This window comes from Sorex araneus, chromosome 3 (assembly GCF_027595985.1).
Source record: "Sorex araneus isolate mSorAra2 chromosome 3, mSorAra2.pri, whole genome shotgun sequence".
In the NCBI taxonomy this organism is placed as follows: domain Eukaryota; kingdom Metazoa; phylum Chordata; class Mammalia; order Eulipotyphla; family Soricidae; genus Sorex; species Sorex araneus.
The window spans coordinates 78,138,621-78,160,738 of NC_073304.1; the positions used below are offsets into that span (position 1 = coordinate 78,138,621).

At 42.0% G+C, this 22,118-nt stretch overlaps 1 protein-coding gene and 1 pseudogene across 1 annotated transcript; one reads left to right on the forward strand and one right to left on the reverse strand.

The window, feature by feature from the left end:
* Positions 1-565: 565 nt before the first annotated feature.
* Positions 566-1,537, reverse strand: LOC101546207 (olfactory receptor 4F15-like). The gene has a single exon (XM_004609754.2). It carries the CDS (start codon positions 1,535-1,537, stop codon positions 566-568), a length of 972 nt encoding a protein of 323 aa, XP_004609811.1.
* Positions 1,538-10,278: 8,741 nt separating this feature from the next.
* Positions 10,279-22,118, forward strand: part of LOC101546467 (malate dehydrogenase, cytoplasmic-like) — a 20,883-nt pseudogene continuing 9,043 nt past the window's right edge.

The following is a 22,118-nucleotide window of genomic DNA, read 5'->3' on the forward strand; positions in this document are numbered from 1 at the left end:
TCCTCTGGTATCAAACATTTGATTATTATCTAATTTTCCTGTCATCACTCTGTCACAAATTTTTTAACCTTCCAATCATAACTAAATCTACTGAAATCTTAGTAGAATTAAATCTGACTGCAGATGGGCAAATCCAAATGTCAAACTTCAAATTCTCTAAGCTACTAGAAAATGATCTTTTGGGTTTTTTTTTCTGCCAGTCATGCAGACACTGAAAAAGTTCAATGTATTTTTCACTGCACTAAAGACTCTGAGTGCATGAATATTGGTATATAAGTTAGACTAGATATATTTTTGAAAATCCCTACCAAATAGGCCCAATATTTTGATGGAAAATGATCCTATACTATGAGATTCAGCCTTCATTATTGCCTTCAGTGATAAAAAAAAGACATGATATCCCAAAGCTAAATGTATTTGCCCCAAATATTTTCAGTATCCTTAGAACAAATGTATCCCATAAAAACTGGCCAGAATAGTATCCTTGAGGAGAGGTTTCATAGTGGATACTGAAATCACGATCTAAACTTAAAAGGTATATGAAGAGATTAATTTCCATAAACGATCAAGATGAATTTGAGTTTCTTAGATTGTGCATGAAAGAATCCTTTCTGAAACTTAGAACCTTACTCAACAGTCTCCTCATAGCCACCTTCATCTCTTTATTTCTAAAGGTATATATAATGGGATTCATAAAGGGAGTGATAAGGGCATCAAAGATAGCTAAAAATTTATCAATGGGTAAGGTTGGGAATGGCCATACATAGATGACAATGCAAGGACCAAAAAAAAAGACCACCACGGTAATGTGAGCTGAGAGGGTGGAAAGAGCCTTGGATGAGCCACCTGAAGAGTGTTTGCGAACTGTGATCAAAATAAAGATGTAAGATATAATCAGGATGAAGAAGGTGCCCATAGAAATGAAACCGCTGTTGGCAGTGACCAGAAACTCCAGCTTGTATGTATCCATACATGCAAGTTTGATGAAACGAGGGAAATCACAATAAAAGCTGTCCATTTTGTTGGGACCACAGAAAGGTAAGTTTACCACAAATGCCAGTTGAGCCACAGAGTGGATGAGCCCAATGGTCCAAGCCGCAACCGAAAGGAAAATGCACATTCTTAGGCTCATAATGGTTAGGTAGTGGAGGGGCTTACAGATAGCAATGTATCGGTCATAGGCCATGACTATGAGCAGTACCATCTCTGTGCCCCCAACCGTGTGAATAAAGAACATCTGCGTAATGCACCCTTTCAAGGAGATGACTTTATGTTTTCTGAAAAGATCATAAATCATCTTCGGGGTTGCAATGCTGGAAACCCCCGTGTCGATGAAGGAGAGATTAGCCAGCAGAAAGTACATGGGTGAATGTAAGTGATGGTCTACAACGATGGTGAGCACAGTGAAAAGGTTGCCTAGCATACTTGCTATATAAAATAATGTGAAAAACAGAAAAAGAAGAATCTGAAACTCCCGAGAACTAGTGAGTCCCAGCAACAAAAATTCAGACACCACTGAACGATTTCCTCCATCCATCAAGGTTGACTCTGAAGTTACCTATAATAAACAAATAAACAAAAAACGTAATTTTAAGTTTAAGTCCTAGCTATAGAATCACACAAATGCTGTGAACTAAACATCATCTTGCCTTTTTAACATATTACAAGAAAGACTATTAATGAACCAGCACCAGAAATTTTTTTCATGCTTGGATCTTTGTGATCATTTTGGGTTTTCACGGTCTTTTTTGGTGGGGACTACACCTAGCAGTGCTCAGGGTTTATTTGCAGCTCTGTGCTCAGGGATCAGTCCTAGTAGGGATGGGGGAACCCTAAGGGACAGTAGGAATCAAACTCTGATAGCACCTTCTAAGGAAAGCACCCTACCCACTGTACTGTCTCTTCAGTCCTTCTTTGTTATCATTTCACCAAGGACCTTAAATTTCACTTAGTCTTTAGCTCACAATAAAGAAAAGAAAATGCAGTGGCTGAAGCAATAGTACAGCTGGTAAGGCACTTGCCTGGCAGGAGACTGACCCAGGTAAAATCCCCATCATTAAACATGGTCCCTCAAGCACCGCCAGGAGTGATTTCTGAAAACAGAGACAGAAATTACCTCTGTGCACTGGGTGTGACCCCAAAAGGAAACCAACACACACAGACACACACACACACACACACAAATACACATACAAAACCAAGAAGACAATATAGACAAAAGCACCTAAGAATTTAAGGGGAAATATAAATTTATAGATTTATTCTTCCTAATTTCTAAAATAAAGTGTCACAGATATGTGCACGAAAGAACAAAAAAGATATCAAGAGAAGTGTTCCAGTTCTTGTTTTTCTGGTTTCTTTTTTTGTGGAGTGGAGACCCGCTCCTGGTGATGTTCAAGGATTACTCCTGGCTCTGTGCTCAGGAATCACCCCTGGCAGGGTGAATCATCCCTGCTCTAGGGACCATACTAGAGAACAAGAATCAAGTCTGGATCAGTCGCATTCAAGTCAAGTGCACTACCAGCTCTACCATTGCTCTAGCTCCTCTTTTTTTTCAATGTTTGCCTAATACCATAGTATAAATAGAACACAATTCCTTTACTAATTCCCCAGTCAATAAACATTTGCCTTATTTGTAACTTGTGGCTCTTACAAACAATACTGAAAATAAATATCCTTATACATTGCGTGTGTATTAATGCTCTTCTTGCACATTCATGCATTTTTTTGTACATCGTGAATTCCCAGGAGCAGGATTCTTGGATGAAAGCATGCATTTTTTTTCTGTTTTTCCATGCCAGGGACTGGGCCCAAGGCAAGACAAGTGCTTTGCTACTGAGACACATCTCTGGTCCAAAAGAGCATATGTTTTTAATTTTATTTGCTTTCTCAATCTGTTAGCAATACATATGTCCAGAGAATAAATGTTGAAGTCTTTTAAAATCATTGCCAGAACAGTGGGTAAAAATTGATTGCTCACTGTTACCTAATACCTAATTTTCATTTCCCCAACTCCAATAAATTTTAACAGGTGCTTTGCATTTGTTCTGCTGTAAATTATCACTTTGTTCCTTTTACTCTTTGCTACTGTGCTGAAATTGTCTTGACAATTTGCAAGATTTTTTTTCATATTACAGATTTTAAGTTTTTGTTAGTTGCAAATATGCTTTTTTACAAGTACTTTCTCTTACTAACTTCAATGGTTTATTTTCCTATATCTATTTTCAATTGATATTATTGAATATACCTATACTTTAATAGCTACTAAGTACAGTCCTAAGATCTCTGCTGCTTCTGTACCATACGTGTACCTTGGATTTCCTTTTAATATTTTCTGTGCTTTTATTTTAGTAAATGTTTTAAAGGATTAGTACAACTTTTTTCTTATTTTTAAAATTTTATTGAGTCCCTGTGAGATAGTTACAAGCTTTCATATTTGGGTTACAATCTCACAATGATCAAACACCCATCCCTCCACCAGTGCACATTCCCCACCACCAATATCCCGGTATGCCCCCCCTTTTCCACCCTCCCCCTGCCTCTAAGGCAGACAATATTCCCCATATTCTCTCTCTCCTTTTGGGCATTATAGCTTGCAACACAGACATTGAGAGGTCATCATGTTTGGTCCATTATCTACTTTCGGCATGCATCTCCCATCCCAGCTGGTTCCTCTAGCCATCATTTTCTTAGTGATCCCTTCTCTATTCCATCTGCCTTCTCCCCTCTGCTCATGAAGCAGCCTTCCAGCTATGGGGCAATCCCCCTGGCCCTTGTATCTACAGTCCTTGGGTGTCAGCCTCATGTGATGCTACCCTACACTCCACAAATGAGTGCAGTCCCTCTATGTCTGTCCTCTTTCTGACTCATTTCACTTAGCATGAAATCTATTTATTAATCTATGTTAATCCATTTATAAGCAAATTTCATGACTTCATCTCTCCTAACAGCTGCATAATATTCCATTGTGTAGATATACCAAAGTTTCTTTAACCAGTCATCTGTGTTAGGGCTCTTGGGTTGTTTCCATATTTTGGCTATTGTGAACAGTGCTGGAATGAATATATAGGTACAGATATCATTTCTACTGTGCTCTTTTGCATCCTCGGGATATATTCCCAGAAGTGGTATTGAGGGGTCATATGGAAGCTCAATTTCTAGTTTTTGAAGAACTGTCCATATTGTTTTCCAGAAAGGCTGAACCAGTCGGCACTCCCACCAACAGTGAAGGAGCGTCCCTTTTCCCCCACATCCACGCCAGCACTGGTTGCTTTTGTTCTTTTGAATGTGTTCCAGTCTCTGTGATGTGAGATATCTCATTGTTGTTGTGATTTGCATCTCCGTGATGACTAGTGATGTGGAGCATTTTTTCATGTGCCTTTGGGCCATTTGTATTTCTTTTTTGAGGAAATTTCTGTCATTTGTTCTCCCCATTTTTTGATGGGGTTGGAGGTTTTTTTCTTATACAATTCTACAAGTATCTTGTATATCCTGGATTAGTGCTACTTTTAACCACAAATGGATTTGAACCCTCAATCTTCTGATATTTTAGGGCTGGAGCAATAGCACAGCGGGTAGGGCATTTGTCTTGCAAGCAGCCCACCCAGGTTCAATTGCTCTGTCCCTCTTGGAGAGCCCTGCAAGCTCTCCCACCCACAAGAGCATCCCACCCACACGGCAGAGCCTGGCAAGCTTCCCGTGGCATATTCGATATGCCAAAAACAGTAACAACATCTCACAATGAGACGCTACTGGTGCCCACTGGAGCAAATTGATGAACAATGAGACAAAAGTGCTACAGTGCAACTTTCATTTCTTTTGTAATAGCATTGTGTGTTGAATGCTATTTTAACACACAATTTTTCCCTCTAAATTTAACTGCTATTTGCATTAAATTCTCAGATATTTTGGGATCTGTTCTGAATTTGCTGTTTCCTCTGATATATTTTGTTCCTGTGTTTCATGTATTATCAATGAAATGAATTCTATTAATTCTTTGCAGTATGATAGCTGTCTTCCACATTCTTCAAACTGGTCTCACAAGGACATATCACACACATAGTTAAAGGTTTATCCTGTATATTTCTGTGCTTTATTTCATGTTTTTTCATCATTTCTACTTTCTGAGAAATAATGGAATGTGAGACAATCTCTATCTCTCCCTGTTCTGTTGGTAATGTATATTCTACAGACTAGATTTAAAGAAGATAGCTTGTTTGGGGGGAGCAGGGGCTTTGGTTTTTTCTTTTTCCTGAGCCACACACAGTGGGGTTGGAGTGCCAGGGATTAAACCTGGGTCAGCTGAGCAAAAGGCAGGTGCCTCAAGCTCTCTACTGTCACACATGCCCAAAGACAAGTACTTTTTATTTTATTTTATTTTTTTTTTTTTTGCTTTTTGGGTCACACCCAGCGATGCTCAGGGGTTACTCCTGGCTTTGCACTCAGGAATTACTCCTGGGAGTGCTTGGGGGACCATATGGGATGCCGGGGATCGAACCCGGGTTGGCCGCGTGCAAGGCAAACGCCCTACCCGCTGTGCTATCGCTCCGGCCCCCAAGACAAGTACTTTTTAAATGAGTTCTAACTAAAGTCATTAACATCAGAAGGACTTAAATTAGCTTAGAGAATAAAGAATCTATCAGACCTAAATACACAGTGCACAATTTAACTTTAAACGTATGCAAATGTGGAGGCTGGAGCAATAGCCCAGCTGGTAGGACGTTTGCCTTGCATGCAGGGCCAGCCCGGGGTTTGATTCCCAGCATCCCATATGGTCCTCTGAGCACTGCCAGGAGTGATTCCTGAGTGCAGAGCCAAGAGCCAGGAGTAAACCCTGGGTGTGACCCAAGAAGCAAAAAAAAAAAAAAAAAAAAGGTATGCAAATGTGTACATTCTATTTACATAGAGTATAATGTCTTGCATGTGAAGGATTATCCCCAGCACTATACAAACACACACACACACACACACACACACATACACACACACACACACATACACACACACAGATGAGTCATCAATTAAATCAACTGGTAATGATTCAAGTATACCATTTTTCAAACCATTAAGCCTCTCCTAATCTTAGTACAAATATTCTGAATAAATAGTGTTCTACTATTAATGACACTTTTTTCACTACCTTTCCACAGATATTCCTATACCTGATTTTAACTCCCTATGGCAAAGTTTTCACATGAGAATTGTGGTTTACTGAATTCCACTGTCTGCTTAATCTATTACATTGAAAACAATACATGTTGTTTTTCATGTCTTCTCTGACAAATATCTTCTCTGAATAAATATCTTCTCCAGAAATATTCAATAAAAATGTCATTAATTTTATTTGCAAGAAAAGGAAATAAGAGAACTTTCTCTTACCTGAATTAGATCAAAGAATCTATATTCCTCAGATATGCCAGTTCCTTCCAAATTTGGTAAAAAGATAGGAATATTAAATTGTATAAGAGCTGTAATTTCTAAAAGAGAAAAATTAAAATTAGTCCACCCTAATGCTTATTGCAGTTATTTGCGATTGCTAAAATATGGAAAAAAGTATCAATCAATAAATAGCTAAGGAAGGTGTAGTTTTTAAAAAGACATGGTACATTTATACAGTGGAATATTTTCCAGCTACTTATAAAAGATAAACTTTTGCCATACACAACATAAATCACAGGGCCTAAATAGAAGTATGTGAAACAAAATGTGAAAAGGAAAAACACAAATGTTGGGTGATTTCACCTGTGCATGCAATATAAAAATATTTTTTTAAAGTTACAGGACAAATAAAAAGACAAATTAGTGACTATTTATGATACAATTCAGGATAACTGGATGGAAGAGAGATGAAGGGGGAATAGAGGGAGTAAACCAAGAAATAAATATATCCATTCTTCATATTTGATCTTGGGTGCAATCTGCAGTCTAGGGTGTGACTTATTTAGGATGTCTACTTAAAATCTACTTAAAATCTCCTTAATACTCATTATAAAAGTAGTTGTTAGTTTGCTGAATTCTAAGAACAAAATGATAGAAACTGAAAATATTACTTAAAAATTTATTGAGGGTCAGAGACATCTCAATGGGCTAAAAGCCCATGTTTGCATGTAAAAGGATAAGGCTTGATCCCTAGCACCACATGGTCCCCCACGCACCACCAGGAGTGACCCTTAAACATTGCCATGTGTGACTCAAAAGCACACAAAAGGAAATTATTGACCATGAAAAACTAAAGAAAAATACAAAATGAAAGAGTAGAAAAGAATGAGGTATAAGAAATATAAAGATAGCATCCTGTTTCCTCCTGGAGCTTCCTTTTCTAATCAAAACCTTAACATCTATCTCTACAAAAACATCTTTCCCAAGCCCTTAGGAAGAGCTATAGTTCGTTCATTTTAGCACTCTTCTCCATGCTCTGCCCAGAATTCTTACATGACAAATACATCAAGAAGCAGTTAAACTGTTGGTTAAGAAGAGACCTAATAACTGAGTAACAGCTACACATAACCAACTTTGTGTTATACTACGACTATCTGCTAAACTGTAAAACTTAGGTTTTACGTACATTTTACATGATAGTACTTGAAACAGGAGAATTTTTCTACATTTTCAGGAGAGGAAAGTTCACATTCTGATTGAGATTGTAACCTTTTGCGAAGTAAAGAACTTAATGTTGTTTTTCTCAAGTGAAAAAGATTCTAATTAACTACTTTGAATACAGGTGACCAAATGATGCTGTGGATCTTGGGAATAGCCAGCCTGCTGTTGGATTTCCCTGGGAATTATACCAAAGAGTCCACGATGATTTTCACCCAGGGAATAATAGGACAAAAAGAAAGAAAGAAAAGTGGCTCTGGTGGCAAGTTTTAATGAGTGCTTTACATGGATACAAAAAAAAAAAAGAAAGAAAAAACATTTGGGCTTGCTCTTCAAGTTCATGTTCTCCCAGAACACAAATCTTGCTTGCTTGTCTCTGTTTCTTTTTTTTTTTTAATTTTTTTTAATTTAATGACCGTGAGCTTGACCGTGAGCTTGACCGTGAGCTTGACCGTGAGCTACAGTTGCAAAACTCTCATGTTTGAGATTCAGTCATACAGTGATCCAATAGCCATCCCTCCACCATCCCTCCACCAGTGTACATTTTCCACCACCAATGTCCCCAGTATCCTTCCCCTCTTTCCCCCCTTCCACCCTTCCCCCTGCCTCTATGGCAGATAATTGCCTCTTTGCCTTTATTCACTCTGGAGAAGCCTATGTTCACACTTATGTACTTTGCCCTTTCTTTCCCCCCAAATCTTTCTAAATAAGTGTCAATATAAACTTCCTTCCTTCTTTGAAATGGAAAAGAGAAAGGAAGAAAAAAGGGAAGGGAAGGGAAGGGAAGGGAAGGGAAGGGAAGGGAAGGGAAGGGAAGGGAAGGGAAGGGAAGGGAAGGGGAGGGAAGGGAAGGGGAGGGAAGGGAAGGGGAGGGGAGGGGAGGGAAGGGGAGGGGAGGGGAGGGGAGGGGAGGGGAGGGGAGGGGAGGGGAGGGAAGGGAAGGAAGGGGAGGGGAGGGGAGGGGAGGGGAGGGGAGGGGAGGGGAGGGGAGGGAAGGGGAGGGGAGGGGAGGGGAGGGGAGGGGAGGGGAGGGAAGGAAGGGGAGGGGAGGGGAGGCGAGGGGAGGGAAGGGGAGGGGATATTTAGCCATATTGTCTTAGTAAGAACACATGTGCAAAATGAACTTCACTATATGGTTTTTTAACATAGCACAATATAGTGTTACAGAAGTAGTCTGAATCAGAGATGTTTTGCTAAGTGCACTTGTGTTATGGACTGAACATTTGTTTTGACACCACGACCCTGAATTTATATGTTAAAACTCAATTCCAATATTACAGTACTTAAAGTAGAGACTTTAGGAGATAATTAGATCATGGGTACAGAGCTTTTATTAAAGCAGTTAGGGAATAATAGAGATCAAAAAGCTCTCTGTCTCTTTCCACATTGTTGAGGGCCTCTGTACCCCAGAGGTGCTCACCAGAATTTGTTCACACTTCATCTTGATCTTGGACTTTAACTCCCAGAAGTGTAAGAAAAAAAATTTTCTTTCCTTTTGTTTTTGTTTTGGTTTTGATTTCTTGGGTTTTAGGGTCACATCCCACTGTCTTCAGAACTTCTAGCTCTGAGCTCAGGGGTGGGGTCAAGGGGTGGGGTCAAGGAACCATATGAGGTACTAAAGAACAAACCCAGGTCAGCTGTGGGCAAGACAAGTGCTATTGTACTATTTCTCTGGCTCATGAAAAAAATTTTCTTTTGTTTATAAGCCACCCAATCGGTAGTATTTTGTTACAGTGGTTTAAAAGAAGACTGTCAGCGCTCCTCTGAGATTCGACCTGGGTGGCCATGCCTTTGCACAGCCGCTTTGTTGCTGAACGACCAGGATCCAGAGCCAGCTATATTACTTCTGGTCCCAGCAAGTGCTTGCAGCCATGTCTCCAGACTGTGAACTAAGATTTTGCTTCATGCTGCTCCAGGAAGGGAAATGATGCAATTTCCAATTTAAATCTCCCTGGACTTAATTACTAAAATACAGAAACCATAAACCGCGCGGCCGCTACCACAGCCGCACGACTTTATATCTCTTCATTCTCATCAATGGAAAACTAATTATCAAATGTTTGCTTGTCAATAGGGCCGTATTTTTTTGGGATAAACTCCAACAAGAATAGTGAGTTCTGTGTTGAAACTCCAACAATAGTGAGTTTTGTGTTGAAATATGGAATGTAATCAAGGTAAAGAGAAAATGTAGTGAAATTTATCAGTTATGCAGGTAGGGGTGGGGGGTTGGGGGTGGGGGGTGGGAGGTATACTGGGGGTTTTTTTTGGTTTGTTTTTTTTTGGTGGTGGAATATGGGCACTGGTTAAAGGACAGGTGTTTGAGCATTGTATAACTGAGACATAAGCCTGAGAACTTTGTAACTTTCCACATGGTGATTCAATAAAGTAAATTAAAAAATAATAATAATAATAAAATAAAAGAAGACTGTCAGGGGCTGGATCGAGAGTATTACATGTAAGTTGCCTTGAACGCAGCTGACTCAAGTTAGATCCCCAGAATCCCATATGGTCCCCTGAGTACTTCCAGGAGTGATTCCTGAGGGCAAATCCAGGAGTAACCCCTGAGCACCACCAGGTACGGCACAAAATTGTAAAAAATAATAATAAAGTAAAAGAAGACTATCTGATGTGATTACTTGAGGCTCTCTGAAGGTGCTGAAATTGCCTTCAAAGTTCCCAATCATGTCTCAACAAAGTAGAATCCTCATGACTGGAGCCGCTAGTCAAATTGTCTATTCGCTGCTGTATAGCACTGGAAATGGATCTGTCTTTGGTGAAGACCAGCCCATAATCCTTGACTTGTTGGAGATCACTCCCATAATGGACGGTCTGGAAAGTGTCCTAATGGAACCGCGCCCTCCTCTTCCTAAAAGATGCCATCACAACTGATAAGAAGAAATTGCCTTCATGTAAAAATACTCTTCATCCCTAATCATCAGGGAGATGCAGATCAAAACAACAAGATATCATCTCACACCACAGAGACTGGCACATATCCAAAAGAACAAGAGCAACCAGTGCTGGCACGGATGTGAAAAGAAAGGGACTCTCCTACATTGCTGGTGGGAATGCCAACTGGTCCAGCCTTTTTGGAAAACAATATGACATTTCCCAAAATAACTAGAAATTGAGCTCCCATTTGACCCAGCAATACCACTTCTGGAAATAAACCCTGGGGGCCCAAAAATATACAGCAGAAACACCATCTGCAATCCTATGTTCATTGCAGCACTATTCATCAGCGCTAGAATCTCAAAACAACCTGAGTGCCCAAGAACAGATGAATGGATAAAGAAACTGTGGCACATCTACACAATGGAATACTGTGCAGTTGTTAGGAAAAATGAAGTCATGAAATTTGTCTATAAATGGATGGACATGGAGTATATCATGCTGGGTGAAATGAGTCAGAAGAGAGACAGACATAGAATGACTGCATTCATTTGTGGTATGTAAAAAATATATATAGCAGAAGACTGATATCTATGGCCAGGGAAAGCAGGGTCTAGGAGAACTCTGGTAAATGGTTGGAATGGCGGGGCTGAGGGTAGGTAAGATAGAGAAGAGACCAGTATGACAATAATAGGTGGGAATAATCACACTGGACAAGATCTGAGTGTTAAAAGTAGGTAAAGGGATGTTCTTAATAAACTTTTAGTAGCATGTGCGGCCCCTCCGCAGCTGTACAAGCGTGAATCCAGACCCAGCAAAACCTCTTTCGGTGTGCGCAACTCCTCGCAGAATGTCTCCAGCCTGAGAACTAAGCCTTGGCCCCGTGCCCACCCGGGAGGGGAAAGGTATTTCTCTCTCTCACCTCTTTCTCTCTGGGGATGAAGGGCGCGGTGGCCGCCATATTAAGACGACCACAGATTGGGTTTTCAAGCCTGCAATTATCTAATATCTGGAAGAAATCTCCCTGGACTTCTAGTTAAAGTACAGAAATTCAAAACCTTATTTGTCTTCACAGTAGGTCTGAATCTAGTGGGGTACTCCTGACAACAATAGTGAGGTTTGTGTTGAAATATTGAATGTAACCAAAGTAAACAGAATGTAAAATGAAACTTATCAGTTACAAGGTAGGGGGTGGGGGGGCGGGATGGGAGGTGTACTGTGTGGGTTTTTTTTTTTTTTGGTGGTGGTATATGGGCACTGGTGAAGGGATGGTTGTTTCAGCATTGTATAACTGAGACCTAAGCCCGAAAGCATTGTAATCTTCCACACGGTGATTTAATAAAGTAAAATAAAATTTAAAAAAAAATAATAAACTTTTAGTATCAATATTGCTTAGCAAGCTCCCCGTGGCGTATTCAATATGCCAAAAACAGTAACAATAACAGGTCTCATTCCCCTGACCCTGAAAGAGCCTCCAGTCGTTGGGAAAGATGAGTAAGGAAAGACTGCTATAATCTCAGGGCTGGGACAAATGGAAACATTACTGGAGCCCACTCGAGTAAATCAATGAACAATGTGATGACAATGATAGTGATCAATATTGCAAACCACAATGCCCAAAAGGAGAGAGAGGAGAGAGCAAGAGAGAGAGAGAGAGAGAGAGAGAAGGCAGGCAGGGGGTGGGGATTGGGGGGTGATGGGAGGGAACCTGGAGACACTGGTGCTGGAAAATGTACATGGGTGGAGGGATGGGTGTTGGAACACTGTATGACTGAAATCCAATCATGGACAGCTCTGTAAGGGCCTATCTCACAGGGACTCAAGAAAAAAAAAAAGAAAGAAAATGATCAGAACATAATTGTAATCAACAAAACAGAAAAAAGAAGGAGGAGGAGGAGCAGCAGCAGCAGAGTAAGAGGGAGGAGGAGGGGGAGGGAAAGGGGGAGGAGGAAGAGGAGAAGGAGAAGGAGCAGGAGAAGGAGAAGGAGAAGAAAGTGCCTTCAAAGACTTGGATGTGATTATTCTTGTTGGCTCTATGCCAAGAAGGGATGGTATGGAGTGAAAAAAATGACTGAAAGGAAAAGTGAAAACCTTCAAGTGTCAAGATGCAGCATTGGATAAATAGGCCAAGAAATCCGTTAAGTTTATCCTGGTGAGGAACCCAGCCAACGCCTCAAGTCGGCACCATCCATCCCCAAGGAGAACTTCAGTTGTTTATCTGTTTGGACCCCAGCCAAGCTAAAGCTCAGATTGCTCATGGTGTGACTTCCAATGATGTGGAAAATGTCATTATTTGAAGAAATTGATCCTCAATTCAGTATCCAGATGTTAACCTGTCAAGGTGAAACTGCAAGGAAAGGGAGTTCGTGTTCATGAAGCTGCGACCATGTCAGAGACTGGGGTCTGGAACCCCAGAGGGAGAATTTGTGTCCAGGGGCATTATCTCTGAAGGCAGCTTCTACAGTGTTCTGGATAATCTGCTCTACTCATTCACTACTGCAAGCAAGAACAAAACCTGGAAGGTGGTTGAACCTTAAAGTTGTTGTGTTAATCACTGTTCATAATTTCTCCTGTGAGAAGATGGAATTTACTGCAAAGGGACTGACACAAACAACAACAAAAAAAACTGCTTTCAAATTGATAGGGCACGGATTGAGATCTCCCTATAACGACAAAGAGACTCCAGAGACTGCAAACAGCAAGCAGGGTTTATTGTAAGACTGGCTAGCCAGGGTCCAGCCGCCTACGCGGACACGCAGGTCCAGCAGGTTGGGCAAAAGACCCCGAGCTTCTCCAAAGGAGATCTTATATAGGCCTTCCCTGGCCGTTACAGCAGAGCCCACGCATTTCATAGCCAATAGATTTGTAATATTACAAACTTTCTTAACCAATCCATTTAAAAGGACATCACTCTTTAGCCTATGGTTTTAGAGATCAGTATTCGCGACAATATTCAGGAATGTCCCGGTTCTGGGGGCAATCCTGGGTCTTGGGATATGGGTCTTGTGATATGGATCTTGTGATATGGGTCTGGTTATCTGGTCTGACCACCACCCTTCTTGAGACCCGGGGTGCCTGTATCTGAATTCCTTGCTCAGGGGCAGAAAATCAAGTTATTCTGCCATGCAGGCTCCTGTAAAAAGAGTCTTGAGAAAGCTAAATTGATTCCTGTGGTCTGTTCTGGGCCAGTTCCTCACAAAATTTCTTTCCTCTGCCTGACTAGACCATTTTTTTTTTATTTCAATCATGTTACTAAATGCCCCAAAGTTGAAGGGTCTATTATTTTTTATTTATTTTATTTTGCTTTTTGGATCACACCCGGTGATGCACAGGGGTTACTCCTGGCTCTGCACTCAGGAATTACTCCTGGCAGTGCTCAGGAAACCATATGGGATGCTTGGAATTGAACCCAGGTCGGCCATGTGCAAGGCAAATAACCCTACCCGCTGAGCTATTGTTCCAAGCCCCAAGTTGAAGAATCTATATGTCCTCTTCAAACTGGTGGTGAGAAATGTACACTGGTGAAGGGACAGGTGTTAGAATGTTATATGAATGAAACCCAATTATGAAAACTTTGTAATTGTGTATCTCACAGTGATTCAATAATAAATAAATATGAATCTAATGCTGACAGCCAAAAAAAATAAATAAATTTAAAAATGTCCTCTTTGACTTCAGTACCAAATAATAATAATGCTATACTTAAATTTCTTGTGGGAAAAAAATATTTTAAAGATTGTGAACTTCTTGGTACAAATTTGTGACAAATTTTTCATCCTACTGTTAGTGCTACATTCTAAGTAAAATGTGTGTTCAAGTAAAAAAATAACAATTAAAAGACCCCCATAGGAATAGGACTGTTGATTCCCTAATGCAGGGGTCAGAAATGTGAGTCCAAATCATGATGTGTTACCCTGGCACATGACGGCACAGGACATACATGCTTCTCCTCATCACCTGTGGCTTAAGTGCCTGTATCAAGACGTTATAAATTCTGAAAGGTCCCTGGCAGAGGGAAAAAAAAAAAAGTTCCCACGCGGCCCAAAAGAGTATGGAATTTGGTTTTTCATGGAATGTGACTGCCACCTAGAGTAATTTTTAGGAATGACCAACCCACAAGTTTTGTTTTACTTAAAACTTTGAAACCAAATTGTAACTTTTTTTAATTGTACAACAACTGTTGTAGCAACCAAAGAAAGTACTGGAAAGAACGATACCCGTTTCCTACCAAGTAATCAGTAAATGTAGAGACAATAAATAAGGTGATTGGGGTTCAGAGCAGTGCAGGCTCTGCAGACCTGCAGAAGCACTGGGCTTTGCATGTCCAAAGCCTGAATTCCAGCAAGTTAGGGGCCTCTGAGGAGACTTGTAGGGGGAAATCTGCCCAAAACCTGAACCAACCTGAAGGCATGGAGGCCTTTGAAACAAAGGACCCATCTCAAGGCCAGATGACTATTGGGATGCAAAATTCCCAGACCTAGGGCAAGAGGCTTCTAGAGGGAGTGGGAGGAAGGGGGGGGTGGGTGGGAGCCGGAGGGGGTATGAAAACAAAAGCCCTGGAAAGAATATCAGAAGACCAACATCTGCTTCAGCAATCCCTCCTCGCAGCTGGGGAGAGAGCACTTTGGGACAAGTGTATACAAAGTAACTTGAGTAGAGGAAGGGCCCCAAGCAGTGCTTGCTGCCTCTGCAGCTGTGTGCTTGTACCCCGTAAAGTTGGAACGTGTATCAGTTTCCATCTGACGCAGCTTCTCCTAAACAAGTATCTTAACCTACCTCTCTCCTTACCTCCCTAATGAACTTGTTTTACTTCACTATTCGTATCCTCCTCCTGAAATTCTTTTTCTGGAATGGAACCAGAAAAGCTATTCAAGGGAATAGCGAGCCTTGGGCTGTTTGAAAAGTTTGCAAATTTTGCAAATTTTCAAAAACAGCAAGCAATTTTCATGGTCGGGGCACTGGGGGGAAAAAAGAGTTGTTTATAAAGGTTCCTGCTTTACAGAATTATTTCCAGATGCCAGGTAGAGAGGCCTCAGTTGCTGTAACAGGTGGCCAGTTGTGCATAGGGAGAAGCTGATGATCCTGTAGCACACAGGTTCCTGCGTTTTGTCCATGGCCAATGCTGGGAGCAATACTAATGATTCCCAGTCTTTCATCTGCACCAAGAGTGGTTTTGCGGAGTGCCCAAAAACAGATGACTGGTTAAAGAAACTTTGGTACATCTACACAATGGAATATTATGCAGCTGTTAGAAAAGATGAAGTCATGAAATTTGCGTATCAACATGGAAAGTATCATGTTGAGTGAAATGAGTCAGGAAGAGAGAGACAGACATAGAAAGATCACACTCATATGTGGAATATAAAGTAGCAGAATGGGACACTTACACCCAAGAGTAGTAGTGATAAGGACCAGGAGGTCTGCCCCACAGCTTGGAAACTGGCTTCACATGCTGTGGGGAAAGGCAGCAGAGACAGAGAAGGGAACACCTAGTAGAGAATGTTGGGAGGACCCACTTGGGTTGAAAGCTGCATGCCAAAAGTAGACTATAGACAGAACATGAAGGCCAATCAATACCATTATTGCAAACTACAACACCCAACAGGAGAGAGAACAAAAGGGAATGCCCTGCCACAAAGGCAGGGTGGGGTGGTGGGGGTTGGGGTGGGGGTGGTGGGAGGGATACTGGGAACATTGGTGGAGGAGAATGGGCACTGGTAGAAGGATGTAAAGCAAATGCAAACATGAAAGTTCATAAGTTTGTAACTGTTCCTCATGGTGATTTACTAATAAAAATTTTTTTAAAAAAAAGAACGGCTTTGGTCAAGGTGAAAGATGGCACGAATATTGTGGAAGCTACAGAAACTACCGGCCCACAAATGGTAAGACCAGCAAGAAGGGAACACTTACAACTACGGACAAATCTAAGAAATGTGCTTCTCTTTTTTGTTGTTGTTGGGGGGGTGGGGAGAGACAGCAGGAAGTGGGGTCTGGAGCCGTGTTCAGGGGCTTCTCCCAGCTCAGTGCCTGGGGGTTGATCCTGGCAGTACTCAGGACCCACTGCATGCAAAGCACACACTCCCGCAGTTCCGAGTCTCAGGCTCTATTACAACTAGTCTTTTAACCACCAGACCATCCCTCTGCATTTTAGGAGGGCACCCCCTCACCCCCATCTGTTCAAAACATCCTATAATCCTTGTGTTCTATAATCCTTGTGTTCTCCCTGCAGTTCTTTGGGTTCCATATTTTTCTATAGTTCCATATAGTTCTATCTAAACTCTAAATCTAGCAGAGTTTTCAGTTGTTGATAACTGTTAAAGAAATGTGTCACTGTCACTGTCACTGTCATCCCATTGCTCATCTATTTGTTCGAGCGGGCACCAGTAACATCTCTCATTGAGAGACTTATTGTTACTGCTTTTGGCATATCCAATACGCCACGCATAGCTTGCCAGGCTCTGCCGTGTGGGCGCGATACTCTCGGTAGCTTGCTGGGCTCTCCAAGAGGGGCGGAGGAATCAAACACGGGTCCACCTCGTGAAAGGCAAACGCCTTACTGCCGTGCTATCGCTCCAGCCCATTAAATAAATCACTGTCACTGTCACTTTCATCCCGTTGTTGCTCATCGATTTGTTCGAGTGGGCACCAGTAACCACTCTCATTGTGAGACTTATTGTTACTGTGTTTGACATACCAATATGCCACAGGTAGCTTACCAGGCTCTCTAAGAGGGGTGGAGGAATTGAACACGGGTCGGCCACGTGAAAGGCGAAGGGTTAAATAAATAATAGTTTTAGAAGAAAAATGATTTGTCTCAGTGGTTCTTATTTAAATGCAATACTTTCAAGGAAAAAAATGCTCTCCTAGCTCTCCAGCACTAGAGCCTCATTAAAGACAGACAAGAGGCTGGAGTGATAGCACAGCATGTAGGGCATTTGCCTTGCACGCAGTCGACCTGGGTTCGATTCCCAGCATCCCATATGGTCCCCCAAGCAACACCAGGAGTAATTCCTGAGTGCATGAACCAAGAGTAACCCCTGTGCATTGCTGGGTGTGGCCCAAAAGGCAAAAAATAAAAACAGACAAAATATCTATTCTCATGAATAGACACCAGGAAATCAGTTGGGGAAAACTCAAATAAAATTTTAAGATAAGTATATAATTCAGAGAGTCAAAAAATTACTGTGAAGAAGACTCAGGATCAGATCCAGAAGGCAGGAGGGATGCTATTTATATGAAGGGGGCAGGGGTTCAAGCAGGCCTCTCTGGGGGAAACAGCATTGAATCAAGGACTTGCATGGAGGAAGGAAGGAGGTCAAAGCTCGGTCGAGTGTCTTAGTGAGAAGCCAGCTGGTGGTGGTGCTGATGCTAATGGTACTCTTGGGTCAGGACCCCAGAGCTGACCGAGAGGAGAATTTTTATTCAGTTGATTTATTCTTTCAATGTTCTCGTGAGAAATTAGGGAGTTGAGGAAACAGGACAAGGAAGGGTGAGGCCTAGAAAAAGTGCAATTGCTTACAAAGTCCAGATTCTGTGGGGCTATCTGGAATGTAGATTAATATTCAGAGTTTAAAGTTTATCCCAGCTAGAGTTGAGGGAGCTGGGTTCACTGCTTCTGCAGCAGCTTAGGACGGGGAGGTGCAGGAAGGAGGCTGACTCTCAGCCACTTCCTTTTGTCTTGGCTTAAGTGAAGCAGCTCTCATACTCATTTCCTTTCTTTGGCAGTCACCCAGAAGTCACACCAAAGGAAAAAAGCCAGGTGCAAAAACGGAAATACTGTATGATCTCAGAATAATTAAAACTCAGACCATCAGAGAACTGATGGTGGCCAAGGAGTGGGGACCGAGGGCGATGGAGGGAACCAGTCAGGGAGTGCACGCTCTTCATGAAAGGAAAGGGTTCCAAGGACAGTAGATACAAGGCCAGAAGGATTGCCCAATAGCTGGAAGACAGCTTTATGAGTGGAGGGGAGAAGGCAGATGGAATAGAGAAGGGATCACTAAGAAAATGATGGTTGGAGGAATCAGTCTCACGATTCCATGGGAGATGCATGCCAAAAGTAGATAATGGACCAAACATGATGACCTCTCAGTGTATGTGTTGCAAGCCATAATGCCCCAAAGTAGAGAGAGAGTATGGGGAATATTGTCTGCCATGGAGGCAGGGGGAGGGTGGAAAAGGGGGGTATACCGGGGATATTGGTGGTAGGGAATATGCACTGGTGGAGGGATGGGTGTTTGATCATTGTGAGATTGTAACCCAAACATGAAAGCTTGTAACTATCTCACGGTGATTCAATAAAATTTTTAAAAAATTTTAAAAAAGGAAGGGATTCTGGGTCACATACTGCACCACCTGGGAATGACCATCAACAGTCCTAAGAAAAAAGACCCTGTGTTGTTATAAGTAAAAGGGAACTACTCGAGGTGGTGAATGTGCTCATTAACTGGAGTGCTAATCATGTCATAGTGTATATCTATATTCATAAAATACAGGCAGATGGACCACAGTCAGTGGAATCATACAGATCTACATTGTCTGTGGTGGACCTTATTATAGCCCATAGGTTAGACATTTCCCACCTTTGAAATATAGCTTGGAATCTTTGTGATGATGGAATAGTTCTGTACCAAGATTGTCATAGAGGGACCAGAGCAATAATACAGTGGATGCAGCCTACCCAGGTTCGATCCTCGGCATCCCATATGGTCTCCCAAACATTGCCAGGAGTAATTCCTGAGTGCAGAGCCAGGAATAACCCCTGATTATCGCTGGGTGTGACCCATAACATGAGTCTTCCCATATGATAAAATGACATAGACCTGTTCACACACATGCTACCAGTCTCATTCCTGGCTTCTAGACACAGTTCACAGACTGTAATCACTGGGAAACTGAAGGGTGCAAAGGACTGCTCTGTGTAACTTCCTGTGACTCTGCTTATTTCAGAAATGAAAAATTTAAAACTTTTTTGCAAATCTTTCCAATTATTTTTAATTATTTGACAGATTGCACAGAAGAGCCTGGCAAGCTCCCCATGGGCATATTTGATATTCCAAATACAGTAACAATAACAGGTCTCATTCCCCTAGCCCTGAAAAGAGCCTCCAATCGGGGAAAAATGAGTAAGGAGAGGCTGCTAAAATCTCAGGGCTGGGATGAATGGAGACATTACTGGCTCCCGCTCGAGTAAATTGATGAACAACGGGATGACAGTGATACAGTGATCTATATTCATGTATATATATAGAGATAATTATTGCATTGTTGGTCCTGAATAAATATACAGAATTTGTGTTTCCAAATTATCTTTCAATATGGCTGGGGATAGGAGCACAAAGAAGCAATTGTAATAGCCTGAGGACAGTTCTATAGTTGTCCTAAGAGAGTTGCAATTCCTGACACTTAAAGATTGTGCAGTGAGCCAGAGAGAAATCTCAGCCTGCTGAGCTCATGCATTGCAGGTAGGAGGTCCAGGGAGTTCAAGTAGCTTAAAACAAAAGAACTGGCTTGACTTGCAGAATGAAAGGACAACTATGGATGATGTGAGTTAGCAGATTGAGGAGTAGCGCTCAGAATGATACACAGGAAGCAGAGATACAGTACAAAGGGTGGGGCATTTGCCCCGTGTTCAGTGGACCCGGGTTTGATCCCTAGCATCAAACCCTCTGAGCCCTGCCTGGAGTGATTCCTAAGCCCCGAGCTGGAAGTAAGCCCTAAGCACTGCCAAACTCGGCTCAGAACCAATTATGAGGTCCAGCAAACTAATGTCAGTAACACGGTTTTTTGGTTCTTTTGGTTTGGTTTTTTTTTTTTTTTTTTTTTTTTTGCTTGGGGGGCCACACCCGACAGTGCTCAGGGCTTACTCCTTGCTGTGCACTCAGGAATTACGCCTGGTGGTGCTCAGGGGACCATATGGGACGCTGTAGACCAAATCCCAGTCAGCTGGGTACAAGACAAATACCCTACCAACTGCGCTGTAGCTCTGGCCACTGACAGTTTTAGTTTTTTTTTCCTTTTTGTTTTTCTCCCTCCCTCCCACTTCCCTTGATTGTTTTTTCTGCCCATGTTGACTGCGCTGAGCAGGGGTCACTGCACTGGCTGCACATTGAGCCAGGGTATGATGGAGCACAGAAGGCAGAAGGCAGCAGTGCTTTCTCCTATGGCTACTCCTTTAGCAGAGCTGCTTACACACATGTCCACAGGCTCACACTCTCCAGCCAAGGTCTGTACATTCCAGTTGTGATGCTTCCCAGGGATCCTTGCAGAGCTCACCCATGTGCTCCCCAGGGCTGGCTCTTCCTGACCCCGGTGCCTGTCCATAACTTTACTTGTGGCGCTCCCCAGGGAATTGCACATTTTTGAGGTATATGCATGCTTGCCTGCAGTGTGGCTGAGAATTGCCTGCAGTGTTAGGGGGGGTCTCCAACAAATGCTGCCAGGCGCAAGCTTGTGTGGTACGCCAATTTATAATTCCATTTATCAAGGCATGCATTCTGAGCCACTGAGCTCCAGTGACAGGATTTAAATAGAACTGTCACGATGACTGAGTGGAAGTGGTGATGATGAAATTGGACTTATAGTACCTATTTCTAGTACAGATGTGAAGAAAAAGAAAGTGGTACAGCTATAGTAACGTGGTGCTACTACTATGGGGGGAAGGAAAGTATGGAGATTCATTTAAAAATTGGGGCTATCTCAGTATCTATATTGCAAACCATGATGCCCAAAAATAGTGAGAGATTATGGGGGAAATTGTCTGCCATAGAGACAGGGGGAGGGTTGGGAAGGAAGAAATAAGTACGCCGAGTATGACCCAAAAAGGAAAAAAAAAGGATAGGAAAAGTAACCTGAGAGTTTAGGGTCCACAACAGGGCTGTTCCTAAGAGCAACAGCTTGCACAGTCACACTGGGCTCCAGACTCAGAGAGCAACTTCGTTGTTTCAGGCTTTTTATTTTTTTTGTTTGTTTTGTTTTGTTTTGTTTTGTTTTGTTTTTTACTTAGTAGGTTTAATGTTCTGCTACTGCCTGTCAGATTTTCTAAAACAAATTTTTTTTTTTGCTTTTTGGGTCACACCCAGAGATGCACAGGGGTTACTCCTGGCTCTGTACTCAGGAATTACCCCGGCAGTGCTCAGGGGACCATATGGGATGCTGGGAATCGAACCCGGGTCGGCTGCATGCAAGGCAAAAGCCCTACCCGCTGTGCTATCACTCCGGCCCCAGAATGTTTAAATAAAGGGTCTCATGCTCACATTTTGCACTCGGCCTTTTGCACTTCACAAAAATTCAGGACACATAAATTAGAGTGTTTTAATGAGGTCTGGGCGTCATGAAGATTACACAGTGTGGCTGATTTATGTACCCACAAAAAACTTTCAGCTCCATCCCAGCAAGTGATAGAAAAAATATAAACAAAGATGTAGAAACACTCCAAGTACCCATTACTATCTTCACCTTAGAAACAGAAAAACTAGAGCCTGGTAGTGGGTGTAGTTTTGGAATGACATATGCATGAAATGATCATTAACAATATTGTAAATCAATAAATATTTTAATTTAAAAAAAAAAAACTAGTGCTGGGCCAAAGTGATAGCACAGCAGATGAGGCACTTGCCTTGCATGCAGCC